The following is a 21,415-nucleotide window of genomic DNA, read 5'->3' as shown; positions in this document are numbered from 1 at the left end:
GAGCATGACTGTGTAAAATGTAAATTTAATTTTGCCATCCACGTCGGAGTCAGTGTCGCAGGTGCATTTTTAAATTCTATGCATTTTAACGTTCTGCACTTAAAAGTTTAAATGTAAAACGCTAAATAATAAACCTGTTATCCCAAAACAAAGAAACTCCAGAATATTTTATTTTAAATTTGTTTTTTCAAAATATTAAAAGAGAATGTTATATTTCTCTAGCACCGTACGATACATTACTTATTTATCCCATTCACTTCAGACAGGTAATTAACATTTATTAGCGCACGGCGTGCAGTAAAGTAAATAAAGGAAAATAACAACAAACTAATACCTGTGTAAACACACAACTCGCCCTGAGGCCTCGCTGTTCAAACTTCATATCCTATACACAGTCGTTTTATTGGTGGCCTACCTCTCAAATAATCTATTATTAATTAATTCATTAATGGTGTATCTTCATCAGTAAAACCTTTATTACCAGTATTACCACTTATTCTGGAATAATTATTGCTTACAATTACAGGAAACGTCCGTAAAATTTGCAGAAATTGAAAACTATTTGCTTTAAAACTGACGTTTGCAGCGTGTGACGTCACGAGGAAGGCCAAACGTCAAAATTTGTTTACATTTTCAGAAAGTATCAAATACGGTGTTTTAATCATTCTTATGGAAGATTAAAAATTGTGAGATAGCAGAAGCTTGGTGGCAAGTGTATGTAATAATTTTAGTTGATACCAGGGTATTTACTGTTCATCGAGCGTCGCAAAAGACATTGAAACCTGGGAAGTATTTTTATACCCACGACCTGCTGTATTATAACCGGCCTGTTCAAAAGTGTAATTTGAGTGATCCCCGCGGACGCTTTTTGGGGATATTATTCATCTTAAGTTTTTGTCACCGAGAGTTTTTCTCGTTCAAATGACATTCGAATTTAAAATCAAAAACACAAAAATACAATTGTATTCAGTATTGTTTTAGAAAGAAAATATGAACTTACTGTGCTCAATCTTAACTCTAAAATCATGTCTAAACCTATTTTTCCGCATTTTTATTCTTCAGAAGCGCCCGTACTGTGGCGCCCTCATCGGCGAAAATTGGCTCTTTCTCGGAAACATTTTCACAATGCTTTTTTAATGAAATGAACAGGCCGGTTATTATACAGCAGGTCGTGTTTATACCCTATCAACATTTTCGTGATTGTAAGTTGTTGTAAGTACAATTTAGTTGAAAAAATATTTGCTACACATATAATTAAGATGTAAGAAGCATTTGTTGTGATTTGGTGTTATTTAAATGATTCACAAAGTAAAAATTACGCAAAAACAATAAATACACAAACTTAACCTCACTTGTAAATGACAATTTTCGCTTCATTAATGGTATTTTACTCCACGAGGTAGTAACTGTAAAGCCTAAACACATCGTTCTACTAAAAAACAAAGAGTGCTAACCAAAAATTTTACTCTTTTTATTAAATTCTGGAGGTTTAATTCGTTTTTCGATGAAGCCTTTACTGTGACGTCACGATCAAAACCAATTGCTGTCTTAAGGCTTTGTATTCTAGATGGCAAGGCCAGTGGCGTCGCATTTGGCAATGAAGCTGGTAAATTACCCATTCTTACGAGTTGCTCTTTATAAATTTTCTCCATATCAGATAATAATAATAAAATGCACAATAATCTAACATCTAAAATTCATGAGGTATGATTTATTATAAAGTGGCGTTTGAGCCACAAATTGTCTACGCCCATGCATTGAACACTTATTTGCATAGGATTTCGCTACGATGTGACCGATAAACTTGCAACGCCTGCTCTAATTTATTCTTTTTGATCACTTTGTACTTCTTTTGTATTCTGAGAATAAACGCCAGCAACATTTTAATTACGGACGAAATGATTTGAATTTTTGGTGGAAATCCTTGTCTCTCTGTGTTCTCTGCTCTCTTGGTCATTTTCTCCTCCACACCTTCTTTGCTCCTTTCTGATATATTCATCTGAATAAAATATGTTTCCCCTGAACGAAGTACCAACGGTGATTGAATAGTTCATTACTAGATTAGCCGAACATCAGCAGCCTCCAATGTTCCTCATTTTCACTTCCCCTAGATCCTGAATAAAATATACGATGGAAAAGTAATTACGAAGAACTGGAGTTTGGACCGTCTAAATAATTCCACACGCGAGGAATGCAACAAGAGCCAAAATAAAAATTCTGAATTATGCGCCTCGATAAAACCAGACAAATTCGAGTCGATCGACGACAATGAATTGTAAAGACTTCTTAGCACTAGTTCAAACAGCTCAAGAATAAACGATAGTTGGTGTCGAGTCGATCCTTGAGGCAAACGTATTGTAGAACGAGTGCTCAGGGCCCCCACAAGAATTGTAAAATATGGTGATCCTGAAAGCTAAATAAGGCGATAAATTTTCGTCCTCTAACGTTATATTTTAATTATCCTTTGCCGGAGCAAAGGAAACATGTTAATAATGAAAATGTACACCGATATTAATTCTGCTTTGTCGCCGCATATTTTCTCCTCTCACATTCCCTCTAATGCTCTTACAACCGGAACGGCCATCAAGTTAATCAGAAGCTTATTCTTGGCGCTTTTTGCACACTTTCAACAATACTGTCCTTTTTTAATGATCATCCTGAACAATCCACACTTCGACAAAATACATATTCCTTCGGTAGTTTTCTTCCACAAATAATACGCTTCAGAGGCGTTCATTTTACAAAATGTAAGAACAAAATCTGACATGACAGGTTCTGCACCTCCACTTCTCTGTTCTCCACTCTATACATTAAAGAGGATTTACACCACTTCTGAGGCTGTTAAAAGAGATGTGTTTATTGAAATTTTGTTATTCGGGACGATTCCCTTAGGACGCTGGGTTGAATTAAATTTGTTCAGATGTTTAGGAAAAATTTGTTGTGTCGTGTCAGAAACTAGTCTTGACAATGAAATGCTGTGCATGAGATGTTGGAAGCGGTGTTATCACCTGACGGGTTATCAGTCTTGTGTTTCACTCCTGATAAATTATGTATAAAGGGCATCCTCTCTTTTTTCCTAGGCTGGCATTTTTTTTTTAATAATTAATGCAGAGCAGAGGTAATATTTATCACTCCGAAGGGAATAGATACAATTAAGCAATTGATTCCGGCCGGTTAAACCACTTCATTTAGATCAAGTGGAAATCGAATCTGGGCAAACCTCATCCGGTAATTTCCTCCTAGTGATAGAGCTGAAATTTCGTATCAAGTGCTACCCTGTAATTTGACTTTTTATCCTATTTTCCCGTATTCTCGTCTTTCAGTCCCGAGAGCAGTGTCTCATCGATATCGCTTTAAATCCCAATACTTGGTGAAAATTACATTTAGACCGGACAAAGGAGCAAATGCATTCATCCGATCGTTGATAAAAAGAAAACAGTGTCTTCACTCCGATTTGACAATGAAGCATTCGAGAGGAGGGCATTGACCGCTCCAGAGAAAAAAATTTTGCGAGGTTGTTGAAAAGGGAAGAACCTGCCCCTCGGGAGCATCACATTTAACAAATTGAAAAGTAAAACACAATATCGTCAGCTCCCCCGAGTCAGAATGCACGATCGGGCAATTTAGCCAAGAAATCGCATTTTCATTTCCATTTCCAGCATAAATTCCGGCGAGATTAGTGTATTGACATCGTCCACACACCAGGCCGGGGCAAATCGACGTCGCTCTCCCAAAAAATTGTTTGAAGGAGAGATCTGGGTAATCCGCGGGCGAGTACACCGCGTGATGGATGGATCAGCAGGAGTTGAACATGCTTCTTGTTTCTATGACAACCCGCGGCGGATTACAAGACCCACCGGACATGAATGTACCTAGTCTGCTAGAGCCGGTTTAAAATTAACCCCCGTAATGCGGTTGTTCCAGACTTTAACCGCGACATGACTTCGAGCCCCAGGTGTTTTGATGAATCTATTCATATGACGACAATAATCCACTTTTAATAATAAATAGCCTTGTTAACTGAAATGATTTGCGTTTAGGTGCTTTACATAATACCTAGCGACGAGCGGATTTGAATAAATTGGGCCTAATGCGGCCGCCCACACTAAATCCATCGACTCGTTTTGCTGCACCCAAACGCAATCATCTGTCCTCGATAATTATTATCACATTTAATCAGCTCTGATTTATTTTTAATATCGTTGTTTGCGAAGAGAGCGGAACAAACAAGTCTTTAATCCAAACGCAAATGACAAAAAAATCTATCTGACTTAATTAGCAAATCTGTTTAACAGTATCAGATTTCTGACAACACATTAAGGTGTTCAGCAAATTAATTTTAGCGAAATTCATTCTTTTGTCATTTGGGTTTCTTCGAGCAATGAAGTTGTGAAATTAGAGGGGTTGGATTCTCTCATGGGCTGTGACCTTGGAAATATCTACGCGAAGGCGTGAAATATCTGTAAATGAAAACTGAAAACGTCAACTACTTCATATGCAAATCGACGAGAAAGATGTTTTCCGCTCCGTTTGTAGCGCCTACTTGAGATCGATATTCGTCGTTTGCACAGATATGACTCATAGCCCATGAGAAAATCCAAGACCTCTGCCACGGACGATCACCCAGCCAAACACTAACCGCTTTCGACATTGCTTAACTTCACTGATCAAGATAGCGCTTTCACTCTAGTGGAGGCGTCGTATTATGCATATTAAAAAAGAGGGCACGGCATCAAGGTTGGATTTATTTATCATTGCAATAATTATTTTAACTTTTTCCTTCTACTGTTGCACTTTATTTTTGTTTTTATGATTTTTTTGTGATTATGTGTATGTTGCACGCTTGTCAATAAATAAATACAACAATAAAAAGAAACATTGTGGGGAGTTTTATTGCAGCATATGCTGTCTGTACCAGTTTCGTTACGATTATGTTGCCAAATAGTGAATATTTACTACTGGCAATACTACCGCATAAATAAGTTGGGGGAAATAAAAAAAAATGTATGTGCAAGGAAATTAATAACAACTTTGGAAAGATTTGTTTTTAGGATAAAAAAGAGGTCAGTGAGTTAGTCACTGTGCTATTGCATATTAAAAACATAATTTTAATTAATTAAAAATGTAATAGAAACATATTATACAGGGTAATTCACGAGTGATAATGGGCCCGACGGAATTGAAAATGCAACCCACACTACATTTCCGAAAAAAGCCGGCTATTGAAATTAAAATATCCAGCTTTTTTCGAAAATGTATTGTGGGTTGCATTTTCTATTCCGCCGGGCTAATTATCACTCGTGAAATACCCTGTATTATAATACTATTAGTGTAAAAATTTGAGCAAATAATTGAAAAACTCATCGAAGCTGATTTATTAACACAGACCTGATAAACTGGCAAAGTTCTCGGTGTGAAGTCCAACTTTATCAAAAATAAAAGTGCTGACGGCTGAAAAGTGCAGAAGACGAACATAATGGTGTGTTTATCTTTTGGCACGAAATTACAACGCGGAAGCTCTCCTTCCAATTCTTTCCGAGCGGAAATACTCTTTGTACGGACTCGAAAACGGTTATAATAATTCCGCTTTTCTACCCTTTACAACTGTTATTTTTAGAGAAATCATCTAAATGTAAAACTATTTCATATTTCACCTAGAAATACCTCCCTTTAATATATTTCAGAATTTCTGGTACCAACTGTTAAACAAAACGCTCTGTTGGAACTTTCGTTCCAAAGCTCTTTGTTAGAGCCTGAGATGCAATCTCGAGAGAATGCAACAGTGTCCTACATACAATACACCCATTATTAGACTTTTTAATCAAATCTCCTTTGTGCTGAAGAATTAACAAGAATAAACCACCGAAGAGCGCAACAAACGTCTCTGGAATCAAGTGTTAAATACTGTTTCCTGCTACCACAATACAAAGCGATCAAAAGGAAAACAAATGAGAGCAGCCGGTGCAAATTATTATCGGTCATGTCGTAGCGGAGTTCTATGCAAATAAGCGTTCAATGCATGGGCGTAGACAAGTTGTGGTCTTAAACGCCACTTTATAATAAATCATACCTCATGAATTTTAAACGTTGGAATTATAATTGTCCATTTTATTGTAATTACGTAATAATGGAGAAAATGTATTTAAAAAAAACAAGAGCAACATCTTACATTCGTAAGATAATTTACCAGCTTTATTGCCAAACGTGACGCCACTGTTAAGCAGATTTTCGGCTGAAATGTCAAAGAAACGTCAACGATGTGGTGTTGTTAACCTAGAAAACAACTTTTCGATCTCGGCAAAGTTTACAGACATTTACTGTAATATGTAATTGTAAGCAACAATTAGCCCAAAATAAGTGGTAAAATGGGTTTTACCATTGAAAAGGACGTATTTTTATTAGAATGTTACTTTCGAAATGGAAAAATAAGCAACCAGTGAAACGACTGTGCATACAGTGCCTTTTTTTTAACGCTGGCCATAGGGATTTACATGACAAAAACTTTGGATCGTGTTAATAAGCTTTTTAGCAGGAATTTTTAAGTGAAATTTAACAGAATATTAGATTAGTATTTTATAAATCAATTTCAGTTTATTTTATACTACAGAATAAAATACATAATTACGGAATTGATTTTAAAAAAGCACATTAAATTTTGTTACATTATTTCTTGCCCAGAAGGTTTTATAATCGTTAGACAGTTACAAAATGTTCGATAAAATTTTTATGATCGTCTTGGTTAATCTCTTGCAGCCTGTGAAAGACAGTTTGAACAATTTATGAAATGAAAATTCAAAAATAATTAAGATAGTTTTATCTACGATCGCGCAAAAAGTAGGCACTTTTTGCACTAAAAATCGTTGTCAAAGTTGACGTTTAGAGAAACTGACGGAATCGTTCTCTAAAAGTTTTAGAGCACGATTTCTCGCTTTTATGGCACAGAACTGTCAGAATACAACAATCGAATTTGTTGGAAACATTGTTTAGGTTGCCAAACGACGTGGTTCTCAAACGACTTTGGTTATTCATGAAATATTGAACCAATGAATTATTTTATACAAATTTATGTTGAAACCGGTGTGATGATCTCACGATCGTAGATAAAATGTTGTAAGACATACGTGTAAAAAGTTCTTTTGTTGCACTCACATCTTTTAAAATACTCCCTCGTACCTCGGTCGTATTTTAAACCCGTTCGTGCAATAAAGGATAACTTTTTACACTTATATCTTAAATAACTATAATATTGTTGAAGTAGAATTTTATTTATTTGCACATTTTTCAAAGTCTATCCTATTCAATAATTTCTTTATTTGAAAAAGTGTCCATTGAAAATTATTACTGTTTGACGTTTGCTGGAGCTACAAGCCACGTGGTAAATTTAATAAACCTATTTTTGCTCTAATTCCGTGATTATTTTGTTTTATACGATGGGTCGAACTGAAATTGATTTATAAAATACTAATCTAATATCCTACCAAATTTCACTTAAAAATTCCTACTAAAAAGCTCATTAACAGACCCTAAATTTTTAGCATGTAAATCCCTATGGCCAGCGTTAAAAAAAAGGCGTTGTATACTCAATTTGAAGCCATGAAAATCTGATTTTCTGTTGGTATGAAAGTTACTTTCACTTTCAAAGTTGCTTGTCCTGCGCGAACCTTGATTATAATTTTTTAGTTTTGTTGTCCGTTTCGACATTGTTGATTTCAAAAGCACTGTTACGTTTTTTACTGATTAAATTAATAGTTATTTATTTTATTATACAAGACGATAAAATTGTATTTTATCTTCGAGAGCGTTTTTTACGCTCAAGAGATAATAAATTTTATCATCGTGTATACCTAATATTCTATTTTTTCAAACATTTTTTTTGAATCATTACTAATCGTATCAGGTAGGTTATAAAATCTCGTTAGTATGAGCCTGGTTAAGGTAATAAAAAAAAATTACTTTATCTATCCTTGATGATAAAGTAGCATTTTTTCTACCCTTCCGGTTAAAGTGCTACTTGTCCTTTTGATTTGAATAGATAAAAGCACACTTTAACGTTTGCTATAGAAAAAAGTAATTCACTAGAGATATTTTCATATTTGATGGCGGAAACAAAAGACTGAGAAATGTCACAAATTTGTATTGTCAGTGTCAAATTTCTCAAAGACGTTCGTGATTTCCACAGAAATGCAGCAAATTGGCAATAAGAAAGTTATTCATCGTCGACCTAAAGACAAAATTTGTAATACGTTTGATTATATGAGAATAATTTTTCCTTTTGAATCACTGACAAAAATTGGTTTCCTTAGAATTTATTTTTTCAATCTATTTAGCGAAAATTTTAATTTACCTAGACATTCCTTTTTACGGCGTTTATGAGAAATTTGACACTGACAATACATTTTTGTGACATTTCTCAGTCTTTTGTTTCCGCCACCAAATATGAAAATACCTCTAACTCTTATTTGCTTTTGCCTTTGTACAGTGTGGAATAAAATGATTTACATCTAGTTACCTTTGGAATTTTTGCACATGTAAATTTTCCTGTACCGCTCTACTTTTTTTTTTCGAAGTGCCGAACTATTAGTTCTGTCAATAAATGTCATCAATCGAATTGACAATTGCTACAATTTACTAAATTGAATTAACAAACGTTGGTGGCCACTTTCAACACTAGCTGTGACTTGCTTTTGTTAGCTCCTTTTTAATTTCAATCTTAACTTTGCGTTCATATCATCCCTTCGCAATAAATCACATTTGGAATTTGGATATATATTTTGAGGTTAGGCTTTCTTTTTTTTGTAGAGCGGAATTCGTATTTTTACAAAGGTAATGTAAAGGTAACTAGATGTAAATCATTTTATTCCACACTGTATTTTCACCAAGTAAAGATTTATTGAGAGAGGTGTTTTACACATGCACAACTCACTTGATGAACATTTATACAGGATGATCCAAATTTTTTTAAAAATGCTCTAGCAACTTTATTTCTTGTCCGATTTTAACAAGCGATATATCAAATGAAAAGGCATTTAAGGGACCATGAACTGCCATATAATGTTTATTTTTTAAAGAAGCAGTTTAAGTGGGGTGATATTTAACTTTCTTATTTTAAATAGTGACATATGTTTTTCATTACTTATTTTTAAAGTCACCCTGTATGAAATCAACTATAGCAAGTAAATTCGGCGTACGATCAAATTAAGACAAACGTTTCAATAAAAGAAAAGATGAGGTAGCACACTTGTTTTGTTTTCTTTTTGATCACCTTGTACTATCTTAAAAAGAGCAGTTTTTCAAGGCTCTCATTAGAAAACATGTATTCTGCACCATGTTTACCAACTGTAAAGCAAACACATTTTCACATTACATACATGCTTTTAATCCAGTTAAAATATTTTTGTTTATATTCATAGAGTTCGATATTGTGTGTAAATAATTTTTTCCCTAAAAGCAAACATCAATATTCTAGTTATTAATTTGCTAATGCAATGCCGAAAGGGGATCAATCAATAAAAACAATAAAACTGAGAATTCTATTTCCTTAAATATAACGCGAACTTTGAGAATTGATAAACTTAAATGAAACTCGGAAAGTTTCTTTGCAATTTTATGAATATGCAATCCTTTAAAATCGAAAAAGTGGCTCTCAAAGTTAATTACTTCATATCTGAACACCTACAAAGAAAATCCATGAATATAAAAGAGTTTCGACAGAATTTTGGTCTAAAAGGAAACTACAATACCTTTTTTTCTGTAATACGATCTCAGAAAGGTAAATTAACCCTTATATCCCAAATAAATTTGATTAACAACAACTGTGGGGACTGTGCCAGTCGTATGTTGGTGCTGGTGAGATCGCGCATCATATTGTAAAAAAACGTTAGCAAAACGAGCGGGCTCGAGCATTGCCATCTAGAACACAAAGCCTTTAGGCAGCAATTGTTTTTGATCGTGACGTCACAGTAAAGGCTTCATCGAAAAACGAATTAAATCCCCAAAATTTAATAAAAACAGTAAAATTTTTGGTTAGCATCCTTTTTCAGGGTGTTATTGAAAGTTGTACAGATATTTTAACTACAAGCTACTGGCTTCATGTAGACAAAATATCTAAAAAATTCTATGTCAAAATATAAAATAACATGTATTTTTTGAGCTACAATTTTTTTAAATTGCTTTTAGTCTTCTACGTTGTCAAACAACCTCGTTGGTAAAATTTCGGCACATTTTAAAAATACACCCTGTATATCATATTTTATAAAACGTACACCAATGCGGTTTCCTTGTTTTAAAGCATATTTCCTATATGTTACGTCGCATTAACGTACATTTTGTAAAACATGATATACAGGGTGTATTCTTAAAATGTGCCGAAATTTTACCTAAGGGGTTGTTTGACAACGTAGAAGACTAAAAGCAATAAAAAAAATTGTAGCTCAAAAAATATGTCATTTTATTTTTTGACAGAATTTTTTAGATATTTTTTCTGAGTTCTACGTGAAGCCAGTAGCTCGTGGTTAAAATATTTGTACAACTTTCAATAACACCCTGTATACATTTGCCACCAAGCTTTTGCTTATCTCAAAATTTTCAATCTTCCATAAGAATGATTAAAACACCGTATTTGATACTTTCTGAAAATGTAAACAAATTTTGACGTTTGGCCTTCCTCGTGACGTCACAGGCTGGTGTTCTAGATGGCATTGGCTCGAGGCTCATATTTTTGTGGTGTTGTATCTAATCTCGTTGACAACCAATTAGCTGGGGTTCTGGCTTCCCCAATACACTCTGTATAATTCAATATATGTTTTCATACATCGGATCCGGGACAGTGCGTTAATAAAACAAAAGTTTCACTACAATACCCAAAACAGGCAGACAGCTATCGACCGCTTTACGCCCTGGTAACTTGAGGAAGGCTTGTTCATGTAAATTGGGTGATAAATGAGACGACAGCGAAATCTCTTTTTGTCCAGATTAGCGTCACATTCTTGATTGAGCGCAGCTAACGCACAAATAATGTTGTAACATGTAAAAAATGTAGTAGGGAGCCAATTTTTTACGAATTCGATCAGACGAACAATAAAAAGATAATGGGCAATTTAAAACTTCCGCCCTGCAGAAAGTCTCATTCCTGTCATAATTCAATAATTTGTTTTTCCTTCCGGTTTGAGTGGTTCGCTATGAAATTAGTCCGTAAGTTTTCGCGTCCCGACGCAAACACTGTTAGTGAAAATAATCTTGTTCACATCGTAAACTGTGTCCTCTGTCGTCGTTGATAAAAATGAAGAGAGTCCCGGAATATTGAAATTCATACCGAAACGAAGTAGTCTTACGACGTAATATAAATTTAAAGGGACTCGTCCTGGCTGCCATTTTGCTTTCGAGGTGGGACCACCAAAGGTCAAGTGTCAATTACTATGTAAATCTATCATTTTCAAAACCGTGATCCTTGTTTCATGATTTCGTTATATTTTATTCCACACAGACTGACCACCATTTATCCTCGTTAGCTTACAAAGGATTTGGCATTTTTGTACGGCGCAACTGGACAAAATCCATTATGCCCTGAAAGGATCTGACACGTTCGGTAATTAGTTATTTTATTATATGTTTTTTGTTCCAGTTTTATTACACGATCACGGCGGCAAATTCTTCGATCCTTTTGCACGAGGAGCTGGAATATTTCAAGAATTGTTCATCGAAGTCCACAAATTGCTCGGATGTTAAACAAGCCACGTTTTTGGACCCCGACACGACATCAGAATGTAAGTACATTTTATTTTATGCGTTAGATTAATCCACAATCCAAAAAAAAAATTACAAGAGTGGTACCTATCATTTAAAACAACTCCATGACGCATTTTCATTTCATTTAGCATCTTCTTTAGACTTTTCTAAATTCAATTTTATTTTTTAAACAGGCACGAGGTGACCAGTGCGTCGTGAATGTACAGAATGGCCTACCGGAATGAGTGGCTGGGGAAATACCATTGGGAAATTGTTTTAATTTTTTGTTTTCCATCTTGCATAACAAGAAAAAGTTTTTGATGCAAATTAATTTTGCGAATCCACTCGACACAAAAACATTAATCATAAGTGAGGAAAACTCTCTGACAGTTGGTTAAAAAACTTTCTTGTGAGTTTTTGTGAAACGATTCATTTTATGAAATACTTAACTCAACTCGGTATTTAAGGTGGTGTAACGATTCAACACCCGAAGGTAATGCAATACCTGTCTTATTATAGTTTACGCGTATAATAGGTAATAAATTATATTACATACAGGGTGATTTTGAAAGTTGTGCAGAAATTTTAACCACGAGCTACTGGCTTCATGTAGAACTCGGAAAAAATATTTAAAAAATTCTATGTCAAAAAATAAAATGACATTTATTTTTTGAGCTACAATTTTTTTTAATTGCTTTTAGTCTTCTACGTTGTTCCACAACCTCGTAGGTAAAATTTCGGCACATTTAAAAAATACACCCTGTATATCATGTTTTATAAAACGTACACCAATGCGGTTTCCTTGTTTTAAAGCATATTTCCTATAGGTTACTTCGTATGCAACGCCACATCCTTGTATTTTGATAGTTTTTATAGGAGTATCATTTAATTAATATTTCTGTACTTTTGTAAAAAAAAATTTATTTGTTTAAAATAAAAATTATGTCAATTCAATAAATCACATTTTCATTAATAAAACGTAAAAGACTGTTAATCTTGAGGAAACGAGTAAAGGAAATTGCCTAATGAAAATGAAAAATTATTTCAATTTTGTCACTTCCCCTGGTCGTAAATCAATTAAAATTCTAATAACAACTACATCTTAGTCACGTAAATTTTCGTTAACATAGGATTACGAGACTGAGATTCGCTAACAATTTAGGGTGCCTTTGAAAACTCGACAAAGACCCGCCAGCGGGTTTGGGTCTTGACGGTAATACAAACACGAAACTTATTATTAACAATTTGCCTGCACATCTCCTTCTGCCTCATTTAATTCATCCTTAGGTACGATCACTAAAATTTTAATATTTTCAGCTTCCATAACCTTCACCATTCTTAGTTTGTCGGTATCGTCTTGTGGGATACTGACCTCCTGCCTCCTCCTTTACGGTCTTTACAAGGTAAGCATCCCTCACAATTATTCCACCAACATACTGAACCCCGACTTTTGCAGAACTGCAAATTTCTATTAATCCCATGGATAGTAAACATAATTCTGTTCATTTTGCAAGATCTAGTTTATATTTGTCATCAGTTTATCGAACACGCTGTAAGTTCAAGCACTTCTTTTGTCCAACTTGTCTCTCAACTTTGGTTTTTCTTGCAGCTGCGGTTTAACCCGAGCATAGCGGTGTTAATAACGATAGACTTTTTTATTACAGCACTGAATGTGAGTAGATTTATCGAAAATTGATTCGCCATAAACCAGCGAGTTTTCCAGGTATATGCCTTACTATGTGTGATATCGCAGTATCAAGAATTAGAAGCCGGTCGAGGAAGAGCCCAGGACGATCGGAATAACAGGGTGAGATAAAATATTCCGTCCTTGCAGTTTTACTGCGTGCGACGAACTTGTCAAGTGGCAAAATTAATTAAGTTAACGGAACCCTCTTCCTGCATGATGTACTACTGAATATTGCTTGCAGACTGTTAATAATAATCTGCAGAACATCATAACAGAGGAGATCGCACGTAACGCATAACAAAGTTTGGTCTTAGGTTTGTGTAATTTGTTGGAAAAGTGGCCATTACGATTTTGCTTAAAGGGGAAATATCTTGGAATTCACCACAACTCGTAAGTCACGTAAAAAGCTTTCGCTTCCTTCGTTATTTAGACCTAAAAGGCTTGCGAAAGCGATCTCTCTGTCGGTAAAAAAGCAAGCAAATAAATCACTTGAAAGAGATTAGTCAAGCTTTGTAGTCGACGAACTTGTTGTCAAATTGCTCACGTTTTAATTAGTTGTAAAAGTAATTGTTGCAATAGAAAGTGAAATCTTAATTAATTAAAATCAGTTGATCGTGGGGAGAGGAAACAGTACCAACATTTATTGGAGTTGTTTGTTAATGGTAGTTTAAATTAAATTCAGAAAAAATACATTTGTCTGAAGATGTTAAAAGAGGGTAAAGTCCCTTTTGGACAATCTAAAACAGATATTTTATATTTTAGACCTAAGAGATTCGTGTGCAAAGTATCACTTGCTGATCCACTTCTAAAGAGGGTAGATAGCTTTACGAATAAGAACGTCTTCACACAGCTCTGTATCAGAATCTTTGAAAATAAGGAAAATTTTCTAAAAGCTGCAAAACAAGTCTCAACGAATAAAATTAATTTTGAAGAATTTTATTTATAAAAAATTGTAAAGTATGCTTTTTATGAATCTTTATACATCAATCCACCCCTTCAGGTTCAACAAACTTGCAAAGAATATTTTAATTATTTTTGCTTCTTTCATGGTAATTGAGGTCCTAAATAGTCATTTTATACATACATTAGCATCTATTTATAATTTCTTTTTCCGAAAATGACGTCACAGAGTTTATAAGTGTACTTTTCTACTTGAAAAATTCTGTAAATAAGAATTAGATTGCATGTTTGTCGGTTATAAAGAGTGACACGATCCAAATAGATAAAAACGTTCTATTTTTTATATCAAGAAAGTCTTACCCTAGGAGCCACAGGCGAGTACGACAATCCCATGAGTTGTGATGCACTAGACCACTAGAGGTTGTACGCTCGATTCTTTGAACTGTCGTGAGAACATAGAATTTTGATTTATGGTTCTCCACAACGAGCCACACTGATAAAAAAAAAAAAGTTATGGTTCTGTAGATAAAATAAAATTTACGCAATAAGTGATATTTAAAAAAGTGGTTGCTCGATGGGAGCTGAAAGTGTTAACATCTAATCAAATCAGAATCAAGGTCCAGGAAGATTTCTTGAAATAATTGTTGCGATGGATGAAATTTGATTTCATCTTTTTCGTTCAAAAGTATAAAATGGAGAGCAAGGTTTCATCACCTCCTGGAAATTTTCGTACAATCATTTTCGCACGAAAAGCCATTCAGAATAATTTTACTAAATCATATACAGGGTCTCTATAAATGATTGTCTGGTCAAGCCAGCCTTGAAAAAAAATTTTACTGTTCCGCTTTTTTGAAACTGATGCCAAATTCTAGTTCGTTTTCACGGTCACTTTTGACATTAGTGACTGACGTTTCGTTTGCGCTTGTCAGTCGAGTTTTGGTTCCTTAACTTCCTTATATTCGTTTTATCGCAGTTAATCACAGTTAATATACACCAAAAATCAGTATTTTTCAATAAAAATTGCAAGTACGTCCGCTTTTAGAGGTAAATACACCGGCAAAATTTGTGAGGTTATGCTTTAATGTTTTATGTTTTATTTTAGCTTTATTTTCTTTACAATGGTTTATTCTGTTGAACAGAACACGTTCATTGTTGTTTTTTACTTTCAAAATGGAAGGTTTAGTAATGGGGAATTATCTGTTTGTAAAAATGAATTCCATCAAAATATCTGAACAACATTGTGAACAGATTTTTAACAATCAGAACAATTAGCAAGGGTAAACCATTAGGACGAGCACCAGTATCTGATGAAATACTCGAGGATTTGAAAGAAATGGTGGAAAAGACTCTACAGATATCCATAGCCTGTTTATCTCAACAATCTAGTGTACCACGATGCACTTGTCACAAAATCATTAAAAATAGGCTACAACTGCATCTTTATAAAATTAGTGTTGTACAAGAACTCCAACCTGCAGATTATCAAAGTTGTGTTTAATAATGTATTCAGTTTGAAAATCACCTCAATTTCATAATTTGGAGTGCTGAGAATCCACACCAATTTGTAGAGACTCCTTTACATGTTTTGAAAATTGGTGTGTGGACCTGTGGATAGCAGTGTTGCTGTACCCTTAACTAAGAAATGCTGCAAAATATTTTTGAAAATAAATGAAGAATTGTCAAGTGTTTAGAAGTTAATGGGGGACATTCTCAATCTATTTTATAAAAAAATACCTATTTGTTATCGTTATTTAGTGTTGTAAATTATGTTGTTCAATACATTTGATTTTATTGAAAAACCAGTAAGACTAATTTGTTATGAAAAACACTGTTATTTATATTGGAAGAAAAAATGGGAGTCAATACCATATTCGACAATTCAGTCTAGGTCGTATTTATCACTAGCATAAAACAAGAAATGTGAAAGCACTAAAGCAGACAAAAAGGCAGTACCAAGTATTGTATTGTGGTATACGGGGACAAGGTGTTCTCAATATTTATCTGTTTGGATTTGTTCTCATACCAATTCCTGTACAGTGTGTGGCGGTACGATGGGGGCAATAATTGTTCCCCTGTTGGTGTTGATATTAAATATCAAATACATTATGTTAGCAAGAGTAAAGCACAGTTGAAACTTGTCTCTGGTTAAAAGCCAACAACCTAACCTGAAATCCTGAAAATGTGACATTCATTAATTGCCGAACAAAGCGGCACATTCAAAATTTGACAACTTTCCATGGCTGGCTGGACCCGACAATCATTTATAGAGACCCTGTATAAATTGTAAATATAAATCAGTAAATATTAATAAAAACACAACGGCATGTGCTGGATGAATCAGAAATCAAATCCAACCCTTTGTTTTCTTTTTCCATAAAACTTTAGTAGATTATTATTATTTTAAGTGAACTTAAAAGTGCCAATTGAGGGCACTCTGCTGTAATTTTTGATCCCTTAGCTCCTTTATACCAGTAGTTTTCAGGTTCTAAAATTTTGGTCATTGATATACTTTTTAACTTTTTGCTTGGTATGTTATACAGGGTGAATTCGAAATACGTCACAATCTTAAAACACCAGGGGCCCGTTGCACAATATTTAAGAATTTACAAGTTACAAAATACAAGTTACAAGTTATTAGTCATTAGTACCAATAGATTGTGTTGCACAATTATTTTAGTTACAGTTGTAAATTCTGCTAAATTTTATTAGAAAAAAAAATGAAATTACTAGTGTAGTCAGCTTTGATTTATTTTTACTTGTCACAATCTAATGTTGGGCCTGTCACGTTAAATTTTTGTAATTTAATTTGTTATTTCCATAAATCACAAACCAAAATTATAAATGGGGGTAAACGCGATGACCAACGCAAGTTGTTATTATGCATTTTAACCAAAAAAAAAAAAAAATTCTGCATCAGTTCTCGGGACAATTCCCCAACCACCCGATTTGGAAGAAATTTTTAATATTTTAAATAAATTAAAATATGTAATATCATCTACAACCCCACATCGTGATGAAAATTAGCAATTCAATAAAACTTTCTAATTTCCTCTTGAATATTTTCTGCCCATGACACAACACATTAAATAAAGTTCTATTCACTACATTTTAACAACATTTTTTTATAACACGACATGGGTACTGTTATTTTTTCGCCCCATGCCTATCAGAAATGGTGTGATATTGGCTACCATTCCAAACCAGTGAAGAGCTATATGTAGGTACATAATTATTGTCTAGCAGTAGTAGCTAATAGCCCCACTTCTTCAACTATTATGTTGAATCCTGTAACCTATTTGTTCTAACAATTTCATTTTTTCTGCGGGCATTCTAAATTGCTCCAAATGAAAAATTAATTCGAGGGCGAAAAATTTTACCCCTATGCTACCTTATTCGATTTGGAAATGCTTCGTCTTCACTGCTTGCTTCATAGAATAAGTCATCTATCATTTTGAAGAAAATTGTTTCAACTTGTAAATTCGGATATCAATATTTATTAGCGACGTTTTGCTTGTGAAAATTTGACATTAAAAACTACAAGACTAATATATTAATTGATTTGTGTCTGCTATTGTGCAACAGCTACTAGTAAAATCAGTGTAAAATACACTAATATTTTTCATTTTACAACTTGTAACTTGAAATTACTAGAGATGAGATTGTGCAACATAATTTTACTAGTTATAACTTATAAGTTACAAGACTAATATTATTACTAATAAAATGATTGTGCAACGCGGCCCAGGATCTTCAGGAAGTGAATAAACCGAAAATGTGGTTAAACATTTTAAATTCATAAAGTCCAATTTAACTTAATTCCATCCCGAACGAGACGCTTCTGAAAGTTCTAATAAATCGAAAGATGAATATCCGTAAAAACGATTTAAAAACCGAGTTACAAAACCTTGTTTTGAATGAAATAGCCGAAAAACACTTTAAACACACAGCCGCAAAAACGTGTAACATTAAGAGTGAAAACTAAGTGAAAGGAAAAGTCAAAGCAAAAACTACTCGTACAACTACCGTACTTACAATTATTAGACACAATGTTCAAAATGTCGGTCGTGATTTCTAATACACGCCTGTGCCTGTGCCCTTCTATGTAGATTGTCCCGAATCATGTCATTTATTTTTTCAAAGCTTTAAGGTGAATTTAAATGATTCCACAAAAAATAATGTTTGCATTTCGGGCGGGAACGGCGATTTTAGCCCTTTGGCGTCTTATAATCCCTCGGCCCTTCGGGCCTCGTGCTTATAATTTCGCCGCGGGCCAAAATCGCCTCCTTCACGCCCTTAATACAAAAATATCTATGTATTTTATTAACCATCAAATTAAATAACTTCGAAAGTAGATAATAATTTCTAGAACCATAACGCAGTCTTAAATATGGCAACACATAAATTTAAAATAAAACAATCATAAAAAAAGAATAAAACATCGAGAACAGACGTGAATAACATTATTGTTTTAATGTATTTTTTATCGTAAAACGAACAATCACAACCTATAAAGTTACAATAAACTTAAAAAAATAAGAATCATAAGAATAGAAATTTCGATTATCTCATTCACGCTATTTATTCCTATATCAAAATTTTTTACCTAAAACCGTTGCAGAAGTAGAACTCTCCTTTCACATCTAATAGCGTGTTGTGTATTTGATCCGCAGGATCGTGTTTACTGTTTTATTGCAAACAGAATCCTAGCAAATAAGCCGACAATTTGTCTGCTTTTGCATCTGATCCGAATTAAACACCGGTCCACAATGCCAAATAACGGGCCTTCAAATAAATTTATATTTAGAGCAACCTATGGAAATTCAATTGTTTGCAACATTTTTCCAGCGTAGAAAATGACACAAGAAACGTCTGGCATTTTAACGAAATAAAATTAGGTTAGAAAATATTTTTAATTTTTGTAGTGCATTCTCCCTATTCCCCCTCCGCGGAATATGACAATATGAAATAGGGATAAAGCTTACTAAAGTCCATTCACGTTGGATTTTCCTCTCAAGGTCAAATAATTTAATTTTTTGGCTCTGTAATTATGTTTTGCAAATAGTGACATGCAGCTAACCAACATAATGCGATTTAGCAATGCTCAATCCAACCTGTACGGTGTTTACCTGCATGTCACTATTTACAAAACATAATTACAGAGCCAAAAAATTTAATTATTTGACCTTGAGAGGAAAATCCAACGTGAATGGACTTTATGTAACCTGAGTAATTCCGGAGAATAATTGGTTACCTACAAAAATTACTTTACACTGTTAACAGAATTAGAATGTCGCCTACGCCTACTCTAAATATATATTTATTTGAAGGCCCGATATATTATGTTTGTACAATTTGTGAAAATTTGTCATGAATGTTTGCCTCTTTCAGGTTCCAAATATTCATTACAGTTCCCAGCCCACGGCCACTAGCTACTTAAGTACGAGACGACCAGTCACCTACCACGAAACCAGACCAACACCAACCCAGAGTCCCACCGGGACGGCACCTCACACGTCGCTCGGAACGGACGAGGCGTCCCCGAGCATCTTCAACAAAGGACCAAGAAAATCTGTAAAGTTCCCGGATCATTCCAGTCCGTCACACAACGGGCCCCAGTTGCTGGAACCCTGGAGCATCGACGTGAAATCGCCTATGTTGGTGTCGAAGGGGGCTGACACGGCCCCGCTTATAGAAACCAACACGGACACCATCCTCCAGTCAAATTTGTAAATATGTATTTATAAAAATAGTCAAGAAATAACGATATTTTGTGTTAAATGTAAATTGTCTCTTCCTAAATGAAAGATTTTCTATATAAAACGATTTCTAAAATTTGTAACTAGTAAGTAATATACATACAATCATCTTTGCAAGACTTACATTTATCGTATATTGTTGTTGATACTGATAGGTTAGATGGATCTACAGGGTGTTTTTAACAAACGAAAGCGATTTTAATAGGAGTTTTCATATTTGCGCTTTACGAGTTGGAGCGGACAATTGTTTTGCGTGCATAAAGGAATTAATTTAAACTTCACTTCTGATTTATACAATACCGCTTCAACTAAAAGTGCACGTATGATGATCGTACTCGACATTAAAATAGTTTTATACTAGAGCCCAATATTAAAAACATCCTGTAAATTATTTTTAGGAAATGTGTTATAGCAACGGGAAACCTACGAGGAAAGTGCACTTACATTTTGGAAATGTACCTACTACTTTTTTTGAGGGTTGCAGAACTTGTTCCACGATTATGTCGATTAATTATCTTTTCTCTAACTAAAAAATATATTTTGGAACAAAATTAAAAACCTATCTTTGTTTAATTAATAAAGTTCAGAAACACTATTAAATTCTGTTGTTCGTTGCTGGCTAGTCCCAAGATGTAAATGAACACTCTCGTTGACTAATCCTTTTTATGACTGTTTGTTTTTTACTTTAAATAACATTTATTATTATTACAAAACGATTTAACTTATTTTTGCCCTAATTTACCTTTTACCATCACATCCTTTGTGCAGCTTCATCTTTACAGTACAGTATTCTGTGTGAAATAGCAGGTTAGCGCCATTTCCAGCTAAATGCTACTCGTTAAAAATGTATCTCAGCAATAAACAAATTGTTAAATAATTTCTTAGTACCCATTATTGAAACACTATTGTGCGGCTTATCAGCTTATCAGAAAGGTGTACATCAATAATCAGATTGTTAAATCAATTTTGAAATAGTTTTTATAATCTCTTTATCTACAAAAATAAGCAGAAATAGATTTTTTATTTTCATCCTTATTTATTACAAAAATGTATTGTCAATCATTTTACCTTTAGCAAAAAGGTATTAAGAAACTGACAAATCCCAAAAAAAAATAGTAGATTAGGTACATACCGAGGTGGGAAGTGTTTCTTTCATTCCTGTCGAGAGCTAAGATAAAGGGCGTTTTTTTTTAATTTGGCGTCGAAGTAGGCGTTGGAGAGTCGATTGAGATCGCACCACACGTGTAAAAGCGTAAGATTTAAACAGCTGATCCGTGATCCGTTATCCGTATAGTGCATTCACAATCGACAGTTCAACGCCTACTTCGACGCCAAATTTAAAAAGACA

At 34.1% G+C, this 21,415-nt stretch overlaps 1 protein-coding gene and 1 long non-coding RNA gene across 3 annotated transcripts in view; both read left to right on the top strand.

Annotated features, from left to right (window-relative positions):
* Positions 1–20,792, top strand: part of LOC138125690 (uncharacterized) — a 75,531-nt gene extending 54,739 nt beyond the window's left edge. For both annotated transcript variants that reach the window (XM_069041139.1, XM_069041148.1), the window contains 6 exons: positions 11,621–11,762; positions 13,042–13,127; positions 13,181–13,276; positions 13,334–13,396; positions 13,448–13,531; positions 19,700–20,792. In XM_069041139.1, the coding sequence (XP_068897240.1) occupies positions 11,621–11,762; positions 13,042–13,127; positions 13,181–13,276; positions 13,334–13,396; positions 13,448–13,531; positions 19,700–20,041 (813 nt within the window). In that variant the 3' untranslated portion in view covers positions 20,042–20,792. The remainder of the gene's footprint in view (positions 1–11,620; positions 11,763–13,041; positions 13,128–13,180; positions 13,277–13,333; positions 13,397–13,447; positions 13,532–19,699) is intronic.
* LOC138125710 (uncharacterized) lies at positions 15,133–16,113 on the top strand. The gene is made up of 2 exons (XR_011157511.1): positions 15,133–15,355; positions 15,414–16,113. It is a non-coding gene; the product is annotated as an uncharacterized lncRNA (long non-coding RNA).
* Positions 20,793–21,415: the final 623 nt, after the last annotated feature.

This window comes from Tenebrio molitor, chromosome 1, assembly GCF_963966145.1.
Source record: "Tenebrio molitor chromosome 1, icTenMoli1.1, whole genome shotgun sequence".
Lineage (NCBI taxonomy): Eukaryota > Metazoa > Arthropoda > Insecta > Coleoptera > Tenebrionidae > Tenebrio > Tenebrio molitor.
This window is presented reverse-complemented; position numbering and strand designations above follow the sequence as displayed.